Source organism: Archocentrus centrarchus, chromosome 24 (genome assembly GCF_007364275.1).
Source record: "Archocentrus centrarchus isolate MPI-CPG fArcCen1 chromosome 24, fArcCen1, whole genome shotgun sequence".
In the NCBI taxonomy this organism is placed as follows: domain Eukaryota; kingdom Metazoa; phylum Chordata; class Actinopteri; order Cichliformes; family Cichlidae; genus Archocentrus; species Archocentrus centrarchus.
In genome coordinates this window covers 21453980-21470304 of record NC_044369.1, presented here as the reverse complement: position 1 = coordinate 21470304, position 16325 = coordinate 21453980, and the positions used below count along the sequence as shown (strand labels likewise).

At 40.0% G+C, this 16325-nt stretch overlaps 1 protein-coding gene across 1 annotated transcript in view; it reads right to left on the bottom strand.

The window, feature by feature from the left end:
• LOC115774319 (MAM domain-containing glycosylphosphatidylinositol anchor protein 2) overlaps window positions 1–16325 on the bottom strand; it is a 195920-nt gene that overhangs the window by 30589 nt on the left and 149006 nt on the right. Inside the window, exons 10-11 of the mRNA XM_030721530.1 lie at window positions 13238–13510; window positions 3721–3869 (exon numbers count right to left, since the gene is read on the bottom strand). Coding sequence (XP_030577390.1) covers window positions 3721–3869; window positions 13238–13510 — 422 coding nt within the window. The remainder of the gene's footprint in view (window positions 1–3720; window positions 3870–13237; window positions 13511–16325) is intronic.

Here is a 16325-nt window from a genome sequence, read left to right as displayed (position 1 = left end):
GGTCTGATGTTTGTACCACAAAGTCAAAGTAATTTTTTTAGTGACTGATTCAAAAAAGCACCACACAAATTCTTTCCTTCACAATATTCTGTATGACAAATCCTAATTCTTTGTTGAGAGAATGCATTTATATACAATCATGTGAAAAAGAAAGTTAACCAAGTACACCCTTAGTAGGTAGCATAACTTTATGCAAACCTTTTGTATTTTATTAAAGCAACCAAACAGTGCAAACTGCGTTTTGTTGTTACAGTAATTTGCATATTTTCAAATGGTGAAGTAGTAAATTTCTAAATAGTTTTACTAGAATTTCTTCAGATTTAATACCGATTAGTGTTCACTGGTAAATAATAAAATTAATCCTATTATGACTTGGCCAAAAGCTAAAGTGATACTTAAATCTCCTTCACCATGAGACCATGTTTGACCTAAATGCGCTTCTCGAGCATCATGTAAATCTAGTTTAAAGTTTAGCAGCGCCAATGTGAGGTGTCACATTAGAATTAAACAGCAGCACCAAGAATGCACTGAATGGTAGAGGAAACATATTCACTTACAAACGTGTTCTGTGTTGACAGAACAAAATGCAGCCAACATCCAAAGAAGAGCTTTGAATGTCCTTCAAGAAGCCTACAGAACAATTCCTGAAGACTACTTAAAGGAATTACAAGGACGTTTGCCTAAAAGAGTTCCAGCTGTGTTGAAGAAGTGGTCATACCACGTACTGACTTTTTGTCATGGTCTGGAGTATTTGACTCAATGGTTTTGAATTAATGGACTTTAAAAAAAATTTTTTTGTTTCACCTGTGTCATTCTCTATGTTTAGTCTAGTTCTTCGTCTGCGTTTCCCTGTTTAGTTGTTGCTTCTCACTTCCTGTTTTATTTTGGTGACATTTGTCCCTTGTGTATAGTGTTTGGCTGCACTTCCTCCGTGGCCTCTCGTGTTGATTGCTTACGCCTGTTAGTCTGCTCCAGCTGTCTCACCTTCCCTCGTTACCTTGTGTGTAGCTTTAATTTGCCTGTGTTCCACTGCTGTGTCGTACTGTTTTTCCCGCCTGTCTGTTTACCCATGTGTTACTCTGCATTGCTTAAATCAAATTCAAAATGCTGACTGAAAAAGAAATTTAACATTCAACTTTTCAGACACTTTGGCACATATGCATACTTACAGGATTATGGATTCAGCCCCTTTGTTTTGATTCCCATTAATGTTCACTGAATCCACACATTTGCACTCCATTAAGGTTTCTGTTTACACCCCATTACCTTTCATTCTTCGCATTTTCCCCACAGAGGTAAAGGGCCATATTGATTTGATTTCATTTCACTGTGGCTGCAGTTCAGGTGGGATTTTTGTAGAAAAAAAAAGAAAAAAAGCAGGAGTGATCAAAATGATCAAAGTGGTAGAAATTCAAAGACAAACTCAGGGATAATCAAACTGATGACACAATGTGAGACAAGCTATAGATTACTTGTGTGAAATTACTATATCTATTGATCTGCTTGCACAACCTGACTTGTTGGATCAACTGAAAAAGAGGTTAAAAAAAAAGAGGAGGAAAGAAGAAAAGGGAGAAACAGTTTCAACATGGTAACATGTGGGCTGAAAAAATTATCTTAGGAATGGAAACAGGAAATCAAGGTCCTGGAAAGAGTAGAAGGGTTTGAAGAAAGCATCTAGAGTGTCAAAAGGCAGATATAACACTTTTCCACTGGCTCCTTGACAGGTGCATTGATTGGTGTTTTGTGATTCTGACCAGTGCACGCCTTTCAGCTTGAGAGTCATTTCCACCCCCCCACCCCCCTCCTCAATCAGACTGTCTCTCATGAGGGCACTGGACGATAAGACGAAGCAGTCCATTACAGAGGCATAAGGTCTTCCAGTTCTCAAGTATTAATTCAAAAGTACTGAGAGAAAATGATAATGATTCTGAAGGAATGGCAGGGGAGCTGCTGCTGGTTCTATAAATAGACTGAAGTGGTGTAGTCCACGTGCCGATGCTTTCTTTACTGCACCGTTCTTTTCATTTTTTGCTCCAAAGGTATCTTTCCTTTTTCTTTTTAATTTACAAAAAAGAGCCTCTCCTCCTTCTTTCTCATTTCCTCTTTTGGATTTCAACTTCTCCTCACCATAAGGTAATAAAAAAAAATGTTATTACCACTCTAAATCACTACTAAAAGCAAAGAGCATAGAAAATATCCTGTATAGAAAATACTACAAAAAAGTCAGATTTTCCCCTTCAGCAAAGATTCTCTTTCATCTAAGACAATAGGAGATTGACTGTTATACCTCGGAGGAAGGAGATAATGGTCACACAGTGTGGCCTCTGGAGATATCAAGGCAAGAAGGTGGAAAGAAATTAATATGCCAAAACATAGATCTTCGCCTAAAATAGACTTGGGCAGTGATGCTCTCTGTTTTTAATAAAGAAATGCACATTAGATTGAAATGCTAATGGTGCTTTTCTGAATTACAGTTGGTCCATTCTAGCACAGATGCAGACATTATAATCTTTACAAATGTGCACAGGACCAGCTGAAAATAGGAAAAGCAAATGTATATTCTTGGCAAGTTTTCAGACTAATCCCTGGCAAGTACACGGGCTCTGCAAGCACGACATAATTTATTACCAAACAGACCAACTGAGATAGTTGACAGAAAAATCACTGCACTACACAAACATAACGGGTCTGAAATGTGTTTTCAAGCGTCAATTCCTTGAGGGTGTAGAGTGAAACAAACACAAAATTATATTATTCATTACAAACACAACTGTCAGGGTGTGCGTGCTAATTCTGAGCAGAAATTAGACGGCTTTAGCACTGAAGCATGCGCCTCGTTTTTTTTTTTTTTTTTAAATATATGATTTTTTTTTTTTGTTTCTTAACATGCTTCCAGATGGCACCTCGATGCTGCGAAGCAAAAGGCAAAGTTAACATGAAATTCTGTGGCGTTAATGGAGCAAGTTCAACTTTTCAAACTGTTTCTAAGTAAGGTGCTGCACCTGCTGCTCTGAATAAAAAAAAACCCCAAAAAACCAAGACCAAATGTGCTCCACATTGCCATGGGGGGAGGGGGGGAGAGAGAAATAAGAGCAGAGAGAGGAAGGTGCACATTGATTGCCAAAAGAGAAAATGTAACCACGCCATCCATCAATGCCGCCTGCCTGTCATCTGTGGAGTTTACTTGAGAGGCAGAAAAAAAAAAAAAAAAAAAAACAGGAGCTATGCTCGCTACTTTTCACTGTGGGGTCCCCTTTCACTCCTCTGATGGAGAGCAAAAAACAGAAGCAATTCAGGGAAACCACAGACCATGTTGAACTGACTGCCCCTGACAGGTTCTTAGTGATTCTGCCTGGCCCGCGAAGGCTCATTCACATCCTCAAAAAACCTGCACAATAAGACAGATATAAGATTTGGCTCTGTCAATTGAATGCAACAAGCAAGGGCAAGCACGCTGTGCAAACACTTCCATCACATGCTTAATTTGGCAATAAGAAAGGCTCTTACTTGCCTGTGGCACGAAATTACTCTAATTCATGTATGAAGGGTTGGAAAGAGGCTGGCCAATAGCAGTGTATTGTACCAGATGCCAACATCTGAAGCCTTTAAAACTCTGGCTTTTCTGGCTGTGACAGTAGCTCACTGAGAATAGAAGAGACTGAATATTTCTAACAACAACAAGAGAACAAGTGAGCAGGTATCTCATAGCAATCCTACCTGTCTGATGCCTAGTCTGTAGGCAACAATGCGGTCCACAGCATTTGGGTTCATCTGGGTCCACTGCAGCTTGAAGCCATAGACCCTTGGCCTGTTCTGCCACAGAGGGTTGTAGGTATCATAGTAGAACTCCGGGGGGTAGGCTTTTCCTAGAGAGAGAGAAAGAGTTAAAAAAATAACTATCTGATTTATGACAAAACAAGCCTTGTGATAAGAAGACACCAAACTTTGACATTCAACGGTGCATTCGACTCACCTGTGACTACAAAATTCCCATTTCTATATTAATGGGTCTCGTCCGAGAGACAACCGTTACGTCCTTGCCTCGTAAACAGCCCCATTTTTCAAAGTCCACATGTGCATTTTAGGGCCGGATTTACTAAACAGGGCAAATCAGTGTAAGGGTGCAATGACCAAAAAAAAAAAAAAAAGCAGTGATGGGAGTGGAAAGTTCTGTGGCTGATCAGCTAGCAATGTGCTAATTTATAACAGTTAATTTCAGTAATGATCAGCATTCTACAAAGAGCAGCTCAAATTAGCGGGTCAGAAACGAGCGGCGCTGACGAGGGAGGAACCGAGCAACGTAATGACAAAAAAATAGTACAATGTAAGTGGAGCTTTTATGCATATGTTTCTCTCTGGAAACGGCATGGCAATTCAAATCACCGAGAGGTGTCTCTTCTCTCATGTTTGGTCTGTTTGTGTATCATATTTGATCTTATGTTGAATCACACACACTACTACAAAGATACAAGTGTGTCCATTTGAAGTATACGCCATAATGTGTCTGCCCCATTGCGGCAAATCCTACATGCTCCATGTCCCAGCACTCCAAACACAAAAATAATTTCATACTCCTGGACCGAGCGATCCTCTCTAGCTTTTTCTTCTAATACCAACTTTGTGAGGATTTATTTTTACCCACATGTGGCACAAACTGAATGAATCTATCAACTTTTCAGCTTTCCAGTCACAGCAGGAAAGCTGATTTCTGACAGCTCAAGAAGGAACTGGCAGAACCCGGCATTTTAATCAAGCTCCAGAAACAAGCTTACAGGATGACCTTCCAGGCAAAGAATAGTAATTCACCTCAATGACACGTTGTTGTGTTTGTCCCTATGCTTCTTGGGCTTGTTTATTGAGGGATGACAATACCCAAGGCAGATGATTTTTAATAACCATGGAAAAGACAGCAGAGATGCCATTGTTAGTTCAAACAAAAGCTGCGCTGGGATTTGATGAACCTGTGTGAAGATTTAGCAAGCAGTTTATGAATGTCAGGCAATTGGATAAACCTGTCAACTTAGTTTATGTCACTGATGAATTATAATAGCATTATTTTCTCCTGAGTCCTTCCCTGTGGCCTCCTTAGTGTGACAGAGCCTTGAACCACTTGGTTTCCTTTGATTTTGAAAATGATTATACTCCTGGGAGGATATAAAGCAAGGGAGTCTGCGGGGTGGGTCCCTTCATCCAGTAGGCTACTGTTTATTCAGACATGAATAGCAGAAACTTGACAGTTGATTGCTCTAAATTATAAAACACTGACGCATACTGATGCACTGGGTAGCATTTTGCAATAATTTCACCTACATATACCATCATGTTTCAACAGAGACACAATCAAATGGCAATTAAGCACAGCTTATTAGGCATTTGCTTAATAGAAGGATTTCCTGCTAAACCAGCAGGTAAATTGAACCCAGCAAATTAACTTTTTATGTAGTCCTCTCTGAAGGAAATTTGCCCTTTAAAGTTTGCTGAATATTTTCAGTACCAACCGAGGTGCAGTGAGACCCAATGAAAGTCACTGTTCACTCACAGCTGTGTAATCCTGAGCATTAGTTGTCACAAAGCGACCAAAGCACCCGCATATACTGTTTGAGTTCAAATCTACTGCTACGATTCAGACACTGCTGAAAATCCAGGTAAACAATGGTTAAGATAATTTGTGTGACTGCACTGTTTACAACTAGAGGTTTAAACACATTCACATAGCATGCAGTCATTCAAATCTAAACCAGAGGTGGGAAAAAAACATTTGTAAGATAAAAAAAAAAAAAGACTCGTGGTTTCATTCATCCTTTGACTGGTTTGATCAATTCTCATAATCGTCCAAAATGAAAAGTCAAAATGAGCGCAGCACAAACAGTGTGTTTTTGTTCTTTGTTCTAGATAATAAATCAGCTTAATGGTGCTCTGGGCAGCCTACTACAGATCACTTGGCCTTTTTTCATGGATAAAGCCATTTAAAATACAATAGGCGAGAACAGAGAAAGTGAGATAATCAAGCTATAAAATATATATATATATATATATATATATATATATATATATATATATATATATATATATATATATATATATATATATTGGGTTTTTATCTGTTTTGTGTTGAAGTATGGAATGTGCCTCAAAAGTTCATCAACAGTCCACTGCAAGGTAAACCTGTCTGTTATAACTGATGACACTATCTTGCAAAGTGCCTCCATGTCTCGCTGAGATGCTAATGAAACCAGCAAAACACATTTTCCAACTAAAAAAAATATAATATATACACACACACACACACACACACACACACACACACACACACACACACACACACACACACACACACACACAAGGATAATTACTGTCTGCACTTCACTTGGCACTGTTTTGCTGTATAGAGCCAGCTGTGTTTACAGCATATTGTACAGCTAATGTTACATAAACCAGCCTGGCAGATAATGTCAGACTTAGTCATGCAGTATGTACAGTACAGTAAAGCCGATAAGGAAAAGAAAAGGCTGTAATTTGCAGTAGAGAACAGGCAGGGAATGTTAATTAAACTCACTCACGTTGTTGTCTGGATCAGTAAATTGCCTTAAAGATTTCCACACAGACTCTGGTTCAGAAAAACACCAAACATGAAAAGACTGTTTTCATACTTGTGACACCGAAGTCTTTATATTGTACTAATCTGCTGCATTAATTGATCATATTTTGGAAAAAAAAAAAAAAATCTTCTAAAAGTGCATTTCTTAGAGACAAATATCAGAAACTCGCTAGTAAAATAGTCTTTTATTCAAATATACAATGTAATGAAGCAACATGACCCTTGCTCCTACTAATATGTTATGTGTGGTGAAGCACATTACCTAACCCACTTACACTGCCTGAAATGATAACCCTGGGTGGGAGACATCAAACATAAAGTACAGAGGGCTTAATTGATTTTTTAAAAATCCTGTTTATAACAGCATAACCAATGCAATGATTCATACAGCTCAGTGAAAGCCTTCAGGCAAGAAGTTGACCTTGTTTGCAGACTTCCTTTTTACTTTTTAAGGGTTTGTGAACGTGTTTTCATCTTCAGGAGTACAGTCTGATCCATCATATGCTAGGCAACTGCTATATGGTTCTGGGCTTTTTTTCCTGACAGAAAGTACTCTTATATTTGGATGCACAGCTGGCCAAGACCACCAAACACCACCACAGCAGGAATTGCTTACTGACGATACGGGGAAGGCATTGTAAAACTGTGGCAAACACATGGTGCCCTTGTGTGAACAAGAATGAAATCTCTTGATCTTTTTCTCCTTAAGAGAAATGGCACTCGCAATGAGTCACTTCTGCATTTACAGTCTGGCATTGTCTTCTTTTAATTTCCTCCTCAACTAATCAATTCAATGAAAAAAAACAAAAAAAAACAAAAAACGAAACAAAACAAGATTTTTAATCGTTGCTGATATTAAAAGGCACTGTGACTTCTGAGTTCATCCTTCTTGGTCCGTGTAAACTGGCGACCGCTCTAGAGTGACTAATCTTGAGATACTGTGCTGATATAAAAGAAGCTGAACCAAAAAATAGACCAGAAAACACAAGACGAAGAAAAAGAGAAAAAAAAACAAAAAAACACCAGGACAGACTGCATCTGTCCTTCAAGCCTGACAGACTTTCAGTCTGATCACAGATAACATTATTCAGATGCTTTTCTCTCTGACTATATACTGTTAGACATTATGACCAACAGGATCCATCAGTGTCAGCATGTCTCTTTGAGCTGCATGAACTATTCAGACTCATCCTCCGTGTACTGCAGGGCTGCAGTTCAAGGCAGGTGAGCTGGGCACAGGCTTTAAAAGGCAAGGCAGACGAGTTACTTAAACCCACCAAAGGTAAGGCACAAATCTATGTTGGAGACCAAAGACGATAAGTTTTATAAATCCCCGAGTCAGAGACGAGTGCAAGTTTGAAAGCAAAATCAATTTAGCTTTTGCTTTTATTTAAAGATAAAAAAAAATAAAAGAGACAAAAATATCATACAAAAGCATCAGACAGTAACTTAGGAGAAGGCCCAAGGGTCCTATTTAAGACACATCTCAAAAAGAAAAGCTGAATAAATGAAAATGAAATAAACATCACTGAAAACAGATGATAGATCAGATAATAATATATGAAAATAGCCTGAATGCAGAAGATGCACTCAAACACAAAAAAGAGGAGAGAGCAAGTGTTTCACAATAAAACTAAAACACTTTCTTCTGACAGCAGATGCAAAATCTCTCACTGCAGCTAACTTGGGCACTACTGCGCCACAATTTCGACACCATTAGGAACAATGACTGAATGAATAAGAAAGGATACTGGAACCATACAAGCACAGCATTACGTGGAATCTGAATTCATTTCACAGACACACTCACACAATGCAGACAATGACTATCTGAACATTGTCCCTGAGAATTTAATTGTTCCTCTCTTCTAATTTACAACTGGCTGCCAGAAATGGGGCTTAAGCAGGAGGCTGGGAGAGAAATGAGAAACACTGTTTGCTGTTTGTAAATTTCTAAAATCCAACAAAATTATGGTGCTGCACTATGCACTGTTTCCTCCGGCCAATGGAGAGGGAAAAAAAAACACAATTTTATGCAGAATTTATTTGTGAAGAGATTAGACATAAATTGGGAGACTTTCCAGTTATTATTAGATTACTTACATCTATCTATCTATCTATCTATCTATCTATCTATCTATCTATCTATCTATCTATCTATCTATCTATCTATCTATCTATCTATCCATCCATCCATCCATCCATCCATCCATCCATCCATCCATCCATCCATCCATCCATCCCATCACAAACTAGAGGTATGGCGTTTGAATGTTTTCCTAATGAGTTTATGAGCTAAATTGCTAGTTTCATGTCTTACTGAATATAAAATGATGTTCACTTTGTCAATTATGGTCAACCCATGGTCCAAAAAGAAGATCAAGCAGGAGGCCTATAGGTATGCAGTATCCGTCACTTTCTCAGATCGGAGTATCGGATCCTCCCCTTATTGTCAAGTGTGGTTTCAAAACACTAAGATGACAATGGTGGAAATTGAGACTTCACAACAGTATACACAAACAGTGATGGCATGGGAGCTATGTGCATCTTTTATCTACAGTCTGTGAGCAGTGAACATTTACTGCCTATCTATTCTGAGGCGCGTGATTTGAGCATTTGCTAACAACTCAGGGCTCCCACTACAGAGAGCCTGAGCCAAAGCTCAGTGGTACACATTACATTCCTCTGAGGGGTCTCTCCCCAGGCACAATTTAATGGCCAACTTGGCCATTAGAGCTAGCTCACTGTTCCCACAGATGTCCCCATGGCTTGGCACATGGGCATCCATGCATATGCACACACACACTCTCCTTTGGCATAATACACTTTTCCAGGCGACAGAATTTATGGGCTAATAATGGCCTGCTGCCTAACTATGGTGTGTTTGCATGTGTCTGTCGGCATGGTAACATGTATGCTGCTCATATGTTGAGTGGATCTGGGATGTAAAGACTTTGGGCCAAAACTCCCGATTCTTGCTTTTTACACACCGACACGGCCCAAGATGGTGTGAGGATAGAGTGGTGAGAGAATATCTACTGGCTTGTCTACCTGTCTTGGTAAAATGAGTGCGAAGCAAAACACCACCTAACTACATGAGCTACACCAAATATTTCATGAGCTTTGTCAAGAAGCAGTCTCACAAGTCACAGAGAGGAGCTGATGTGCACTTCTTCTACTGCAGGTTCAGCCGCAACTACAAGGTATTGCTTGATTTCATGGTATTTTAGTTTTGGAATAAAATTGAAAAATCTTAAAGATCAAGAGCTGGAATTTGGAGACTAAGGCATGGCAGGTTTCACAGATGATGCAATGAACTAAAGTGGATTTTCTGCACCATACTCCTGTACTCATGGGGTTGCTAAAAGAGCCTCCATACCTTTGGCAACCACTGAGTCCAGATGGTGGGAATCTGGAGCACTGGGCGGGAGGAATGGAGCAATAGAGGGTGAGAGAGGGAAGGAGGGATAGAGGATGAAAGGGAGTGGAAGTAGGAAGAGGGAGGGAGCATGAGCAATAGAAGGCAAAACCCCAGCCCTGCTGAGAAAAACAAATGGCTGGAGGGGACTATCTGCTTCTGTCTCTCTGTTCTACCTGTTTCCCCAGAAAGGACTGATTTATGACACACATGGGGGGGTGTCCACGTCTCACTCTTCAGGCAAGCTGGAGAGAAGGAGGATGAGAGAGTGGGTTTGAAATGAGAAAGATGAAGAATGTGGAAAAGAAAATGGATACAGAGAGAAAGAAAGGATACGAGAAAAAAAATCAAGTGCAGCCAAGGTATGATTAGAAAGCAGAAAGATAGAGAGAAATAGACACTATCAAAGAGAAGAGCGACCTAAGTGCCACAGGATCAAAGTGACAAATACTCCTCCTGTGACCCTGCAGCTCCTGTCTCTAATAGGAGGTCTGGGAAATTGAAACCTTGGACAAAGTTCCTGCGGTCTCTCAGTGTAGCCAAACTAATTTTGTCCTGTCATAACAGACTGGGAGATGGTCATTTGGAGCTCACAATGGAGGGAAAAAAGTAAAAAAAAAAACAGAAGAAAGAAGGTGAGCGAACCGACAAAATATACATGTCTAATTCAGACTGAAGAGAAAAATAAATCATAGACTGCCAATCTCTTTTATATAAATTTTCCATCATATGAAGAGACAGACACACACTCCAAAACAATGTGAGACAAGGGCCGCTAGATTTTTGTTCAGCCAATTGCAGCTGTCAAAACAACCCTTTAATTATCAATTGAGTAGCATAGTGAAAAATATGCTATTGACATGCCAAAGTATGGAAAAAGAATACAGGCTAAATGACTGTTATTAAATGCAGCTATCTGAATCAAGCATAGTGACAGCCAATCATATAACACTAATACCAGTGAGGATTTGTGTGTGTGTGTGTGTGTGTGTGTGTGTGTGTGTGTGTGTGTGTGTGTGTGTGTGTGTGTGTGTGTGTGTGTGAGAGAGAGAGAGACTAACACACGCAGCTGCTGCTATAACCCAACTTTACTGGCTAAGTATCAAATGTTGTTTTCTGGGTTTACAGGTTACACTGAGAAAGCATGTGTACTCTAATATTTCTCCACCGTGTGCAAGGTGCGATCAGAGTAGCTCAATGTTGCTACATCTTCCTGCTCTTTATTCAATTTGGGGAAATATTTAACTCAGCAGTGTCGTCTAAGCTGCAGTGGTGTCATGGTTCCCAGTAATTTGTCTCAGAGTTTTTGAGTTCTTTTGATGTTTGTATCCTTGTTTATAATTTGGTGTTGTGTATTTTAGAATTATAGCTTTTTAGAATTATAGCTCTTAGTAGGTATGGAGTTTGTTATTTACATTTGGTTCTTTGTGTTTTCCTTGTATTTTAGTTTACTGTCAGCCTCCGCAGTGTTCCTCATATCATATTCAAAATGAGTTTCTTGCCTCAGTGTTTAGTTGTTTTTACTTCCTGTTTTACTTTGTATCTCTTGTGCCTTGTTTTGAGCTTTATTTCCTGTCTGTTGATTGCCTTAATTCTGTACACCTGTGTCTCATTTGCACAGCTGTAGCCACTTTCCCTGATCATCCCTAGGTGCGTGTGAGTATATATAGCCCTGTCTCTCCTTTGTCTTTGTCACAGTGTCTGTGTACCATCTCTGTGGGCCTTGTGTTTGGCCTGTTAATTCCTTGAGTTTTTGGCTTTGCAGTTTGTTTCCCTCTGATATCACATTTATATGCATCCTAAACCTAAAAGCCTTTTTTCCCCCTTGTAATGTTAAAACTGAAACATACCCTTTGAAATCACAACAAAAATGAGTTAATCTTGTACATTCAAAGCTTCAGCCATTTAGCATATGTAGCCCATATTTGCCAGAAATATTGAAATGACATCCAGCATTTTCATACATGTCAGGAAGCTAAAGTGGCTGTGGCTATCCAGCTACAGTTGATGCAATCTGCTGGCAATAGTTATTTCACTGAAATAAAAAACCTACCTTTGTCTGAAGCGAAGGGCTTTCGTTTTGAAATTGACTTGCACCGTTTCTCACATTGCATACTCCTGCCTGCCGTTTAAGTGTTTGTGTGTACACTGATTGTGGCTACATGCTAAGAAAAAAAAAATGCAACTTAAAAAACATTTAAAAAGTTGGCTGTGAAACACAGTACACTTCCACACTTGTAACTTTCCCTACAATTGAAGGGAACTGTGATGCAATGTTATGGCTCAATCATACTAAAAAAAGACGATAACCTTCTTGTGACTAGGAATAATTGGTGGCTGCCTGGAGAAGTTGTTGAATTTTTTCGCATTTGGCGAACAGTTATAAGTAGTTGTAGTGACCAAGGGGTCCCCCAGAGGCTTAACGTGCAATGCCCTCAACAGCTTTCAGTCACACGTTTGCCCAGGTCTCTTGGTGGGATGAAATACATCTCCAAACAATCATGGTCTGACTGCAATCACTCTCAGACAGATCGGCGAAGGTTTGCAATAGGAGACTCGACTCAGCTGCTTGCCAACTAGTTGTTGGCAAGCAGCTGACTCCACCTTATTGCCGTTTTATCGTTTTGATGCACAAAAGTCGCTCTGAAGACAACAGTTGACTGCAAGTTCATTTCAAATAGTCACAATAATTTTGGTCTCCAACCACCAAAAAGAGCATTACTGAGCTATTTCTCATTTTTCAGACTGTGATGTTAGGTGTTGTGACATTATTTGAATTTTACGAGTGTGAAATGAAAATAAATTGTTGCCTTGATTGTAGAAAAATGTTGGTTATGCGGGTATATGTGATCAGAGACTCGGAGTTCACAGAATACAGCAGCTAGTGGAACAATCACAGCCAAATGTTGCAAATGTCATTTCTAGAAAATGCTCAGTTTTGCATTAATTTTGAGACAATACTACCCTGCAAAAGTATGTAGTACACAGTGTACCTATTGTACTACATGAAACTATACTAATGATAATGGTAAGTATCTGAATTTAGACACAGTATGCACATGTCTGAGTGACAACTCATTGTGCGCACCATGTGTTGTGCAAAACTAGGAAAACTGTCAAGAAGGGGAACAATAACTAAACCGAGCAGGTCCCACTATAAAGAGATTCTAGTAGAATAAAAAAACAAAATTGGAAATGAAACAGAAAGCACTTTTTACCTGTAACCTGGAAAGTGCATTTGCCAGCTCCAGCCTCATTGATGACATTACAGGTGTACTCGCCCCAACCGTCACGATTCAGGCTGCGGATGGTGTACTCTGTCTCATCTCTCTGGGCGTCAAAGGCTCCAGCGTGGAGTAGCCGGTTAGAGAGAAGCCACTCGAAGCGCAACACACGGGAGGGATGGGCTCGTAGCACTCTGCAGGTCATCACTACAGGCCTTCCAAGGCCCTGACGCATCTCCATGAAAACGGGCTCCACTGTTGGAGGGTCTGAGAGGGAGACACAAAACCTCAGAAGAGTTCAGCAGACATTTGACAAGGACAGAAATGTGTGTCAAGGATGGGGGCAAAAATACTTTGGACAAATAAAGACAAGGAGACTGAGAGGGAGGAAGGTGCACGCGCGTCTGTACAAGATGGATGCAATTTAGGTGAAGGCTCTTTTAGTCAGATTATGTATTCTGAGCACCAGTGACAGTGAGAACAAACACCTGGAATAAAGCAAATTTGATGCATATGAGCTGAACAAAGAAAAACACAAACAAGGGCAATAAAATGTAAAAACATTTGCAAAATGATTTTGAGCAATGTACTTGATGTTCACTGAAAATCTAAAAAGGACAAAGCTGAAAATAAAACAAGTAACTAACAGATAATATGAATATAACAAATGAAGGAGCAGAGAGGGGAGAAAGGTGATATTTAAGCAAGCTGCAGAAAACAACCAACACTGCAAATTCAATACACTTCAGCAACAGATGAAAAATGAAAACAATTGTGGGGAGACCGGTAATAGCTGCCAAAAGATCAATTTGACCAAAAAAAAAAAAAAAAAACCCGGGACAACTTTAGGAACAAAATAACAATTACATTTCACAGAAAATTGGTATCTGGATGATAAAGTGCACCTCAAGCTTTCAGAAAGGAAAATTAATAACTTATTTGAGTAACTGACAGGCTTCGCCCCCACCCACCCACCGACCGGAAACAGAATATGTGATAGTAAATTATTTTAGCCAGTTTTCAATGAGCGAAGTCAGGAACTAAATGACCTTGACGTAACCCCGAACCCGCACCGGCAAAGTTTAATATGTGTGGGTGGTGTTTTGCAAATGTTTTGCCAGACCTGTGTTTTGACAGACATGTGTGGAAGTTTTTGTGGGAACAAAATGGGTGTAAGCGCACGTGTGTGTGTGTGTGTGTGTGTGTGTGTGTGTGTGTGTGTGTTTGTGTGCGCGCGTGCAAGCACTGAAAAGGTTATGAATAATTTCCCCATTTTAAGCATCTCTGCTCCTGACGCGCTCATACAGATGCTTGACAAAAGTCACGGCGGGGCTTGAAAAACAACAAGAATGTGGAGAAGAAGAGGCAGAACGACACGAAGCCCCTTAATTGCCTGAAATTTGCATAATTCCTGATGGAGTAAAGGAGAGGCGGTAGCTATAGCCAAGGCTGGGGATGCTGTTTTTCAAAATGTAGTCTGTTACAGATCACTGATTACCTGATTGAAACTGTAATCTGCAACATAATCTTCTACATTATTCACACTCGGTAATATAATCTAATTACTGAGCATTCCATACTTGATAGTGGTATGCAATTAAATGAACAGTGTATTAAAATTTACAGCATATAATTTGATAACACTATTAACATCATTATCCACAACCTTAATCAGCCATTTTTTTGTAAGATGTGGATGATTTAGATTTTTTTTTAGGATGCAGAAGGCTTTATTTTGAGGGTTGAATGCTGAATGTGTTTTCAGTAGAACCAACCATCTTTGCCTGCTGCACTTAATTGAGTTTGCTTCACCCCAGGATCTTGGAGCAGGGGCACGTCTATGAGGCCAGTGAAGTGTACAGGGAATGGGGATGTAAACATCATAGCGAATGCAAAATAATACACTGGCATATAACAGTCCAAAGTGGGATTTCACATTCTTGCCCTCAATGCTAATTATCCCTCAACACACAGCATCCTGCTATTCACTCAGCAACCACAATGATTAATGACACACCATTAGATCAGATAATGAGTTGCTGAAATGTAAAAAAAAAAAAAAATCATAACACAGACAGGGAAAGTAAACACAGATATTTCAAGAGGTTTGCCTCCTTCACCTGATTTTGTTCACAAGGTGGAGAGCAAAGTGGATTTCTTCACCTCTGAATGAAACAGCAATTAGTTCCTTCTTCAAATGAGCCTTGCCTGGGCTTTTACCCAAACCCAAAAGGCTCATCTCTGACTCCAAAAAAAGGTCTGGAATTCTACTTATCACATTAAAATTGTAGGTTTATGTGTGTGGCGGTGAATCACAGTTAGCTCCACAGCCTCCCTGAGTGGCACTAGACCAAATTGCAGTAAGTGCAGTTCCACTCACACAGAGAGACAAATGAAGATGTAGCAAATGAAGAAAAAAGAAAAAGAGAAGAAAAATCTCTTATATAACCAAAACATCCTTTAAACAAGGGCACATGCCTCATCACCCCCTGTGCATTTCCTGTGAAACAGCTGCCCAGCGAACTCAAGGAGAAAGGAGCAGAAAGGGCCTGTGTGATATTCCCTGAGCAGTGATCGCCATGGTTAGCGTAGCAGTGAGGGTGACGTGTGCTCAGAGTTGCAGTAAGTCACAGGCTCAGGGAAAAACCCTGAGTGCTAGCTGAAGTGTAATCCATCATCAGTCACCAGTGGGTACCTTGACAGTAATGTGGAGAAAAACAACATTTAGGAGCGCTCGGGTCTTGCCCCCGTGGTCCGTAAGCACGGACGTCTACAGGGAGGAGGCCTGAATAAAGACACGCATGTACCACAGAGGGGGCTTGCGTGTTTGTTTTTTTTGCATGGGAAGCTGAGGTGAATGTGTGTCCACCTGCATTTCTGAAATACCATCAGCTTGACCGGCTCACAATAAATCAAAATGGATTCCATTTTTCTTCTACCTGCTTTGGGTGGAGAAGTGTCAGACATTTATTTGGTTCCCATTTTTCTTTCATCTTTTTTTTGTCTGACACTTATCCCTCAGGGCATAGCGGTGTAAAAAGTACTCAGATCATTTACGCAAGCTAAAGCACCCATACACTGA